The sequence below is a fragment of the Gavialis gangeticus genome, unplaced genomic scaffold, assembly GCF_001723915.1.
Source record: "Gavialis gangeticus isolate Ggan-Ray unplaced genomic scaffold, GavGan_comp1, whole genome shotgun sequence".
Classification (NCBI taxonomy): Eukaryota; Metazoa; Chordata; order Crocodylia; family Gavialidae; genus Gavialis; species Gavialis gangeticus.
In genome coordinates, this window is record NW_017729020.1 from 525,021 (window position 1) to 527,410 (window position 2,390).

General features: G+C 43.3%; 1 protein-coding gene across 1 annotated transcript in view; it reads left to right on the top strand.

Moving 5' to 3' along the window:
• Positions 1-832, top strand: part of GKN2 (gastrokine 2) — a 15,277-nt gene extending 14,445 nt beyond the window's left edge. The window contains exon 5 of the mRNA XM_019514294.1: positions 656-832. Within this exon, the coding sequence (XP_019369839.1) occupies positions 656-832 (177 nt within the window). The remainder of the gene's footprint in view (positions 1-655) is intronic.
• Positions 833-2,390: the final 1,558 nt, after the last annotated feature.

The window sequence follows — 2,390 nt, forward strand, 5'->3', positions numbered from 1 at the left end:
GGAGCCATGGGGAGGGGCTGGGGGAGCAGGGAGGTCGGGGGGCTGACAGAGGTCCCACCATGGTCCCATCCCCTCCCCTGCCCCCTACTTACCAGCTTGGAGTCAGGCGCAGCTCCCTGCTGCAGCCACCCGGGACTGCCCGAATCATCAAAACTCTCCAAATCTTTTCCAAAGATTCGGAGACCTATGAATTGATTTGGACCTTTACATTGGTTCCCTGATTCAATTCAGATTCAGAGATTTGGCCACCGAATCAGGCCAAATCTCCGAATCGAATCACTACCTGAAGCTTCGCGTGGCCCTGGTGTAGATGATAAAGTTAGTGGGAATCCAGTATATAGGTGGATGCTTTCTATTTTGCTTGCATGCTATCAGCATAAAGTTCCTATGGGGTTTTTCCCCCATTTTTACTATTATGTAACTACTCCAGTGATGCACTCACTACAGGTGAGTTTGCCTGCAAAGCTGAGTATCTGGATAATTCCTCCTATTCAGGCAAAATTTCCATGGAAGTCTGACAGTTTGTTTGGCTAGGGACTTCAGAATATGGCTAGAGAAAATGTTACTAGATATGGAGAATTTCTCATGGGGCTAATACAGAAGATGATAGTCCAACATTTACTTCTAATTACATTTTAACATTATCTTCTTTTAGATGATGACCAAAATGTTTTCCCCCACATACTGGTGGGTCCAATATGAACCTGCTGATTCTATAATTGCTGAACTGAAGGAGTGGTTTCTGTATGGCGATGCTATTGAGGGGCTCTGCAAGGGTGTGCCTCTTTATGAAGTCCACAAGGTTGAAAGTGAGTACCATGAATCAAACTGAATCCCTTGTCGGGGATCCGCTTTTTCTACTCGTATCTCTCTTGATGTAGCATCTGAACATGTCACCTGCTCTGCATACTTTTATCCTCATATCATCTCTGTGAGATAAGGAACTGCTATTGTCCCCATATTACAGGGAGGGAATGGAGGCACAGGCATATTTTATTAATGATTTAGAAGCCTACAATACAGAGTGATCAGTGGGGATCAGAAGTCAAATGTCACACAGGGAGTTGATGGTAGAGCTAGAAATCTAGTGCATATCTCCAGCTAACTGTACCACCCTTCCTGTCTTGCTGAAACCGTAATGGCAGCTCGGGCTCATTGTCATTTAAACAGCTCTGCATGACAGGGTTTTGTACAGAAATGAGTTTACTGCAGTGCCCATTGGCTGTGGAGCCCATGTTGCTACTCCTATATTTCAACTCAGCCCTGACCGTTGACATAGGAAGATGTTGCTTGCAAAGAAGACATTGCCAGCTTCTTATACCATGCAGTTATAATGCACCCATAACAGATCCAACTTATGCCAGGAGACTGTCTTGGCGCACAGCTGAACACACAGGAGAAAGGTGGCTTAAGGCAATATTTACATCTCCTCCCTCTGAGTGGCACCATCAGAGCTTTATGCAGCTACTGTTCAGATCAATGGGAACCTTGTAATGTATCATAACTTGGAATTAAGACCTGTGCTTGCATATCTAACAGATTTTGACTTATTTGATTTTGGAGAATTGTCAGTGAAAATCTGTTTACGTTCCTTGTTTCCTGTTTAGGTGGAATTAACTCTGGTGGCTGCATTAAAGCAGGAATCCCAGACATTTTGCACATTTCTATATGTGGAACAGCCCATCTATAGATGTGACCCTGGCAGTGCCATTATTTGGAAAGGGGTCGTCATTTTCTGTGTGCTTCCTGCTTTGAATATTTTGATGGCTATTCAACTGAGATAAATTTCATTGTTCTACTTAATCAGCCTCTCCTCGTCTTTGAATACAACAAGCTATGATATACCAATAAAGAGAGTGCAACCTTGCAAGTGCCTTGCTTTTCTGTTCGAAAACAGCAAAACATAAGTAAATGAAAACTCTCTTCTTGTCTTTTTGTGTTTTTAAGATGTTTTCCTCCGAAGCCAAATGAGTTTGCCATGGGTACACAGATTGTTAACATGCATTGTGACATGCATGGTGAGGACATTTTAAAATGACCTCCTGCATGAAATCAATGCACAGATACGTCCTGTACTTCTATCGGACCTGAAATAAGAAACAGAAGGAGGGGTGCTAGTTTGTGTTCATGCATGGTCCCAGACACATCCTCAAGGCCTCACATTCACTTTTATCATGTGTTATTTAAACGCTGCTTTTCGAGATGGGTCTGAACCAAATCTCTGAAATTTAACTACCTCAAACTTTGAGAAAGTGTATAGCCACATGCTCACATTTGCCCTGCGTTTCTGTAACATGTGGAACTAAATCTTGGCTCTGAACACCATCTCCAGGGCCAAATAAATGCACAGGCAAACTAGGCACATGCCTAGGGCCCTTATCTGTTGGGGG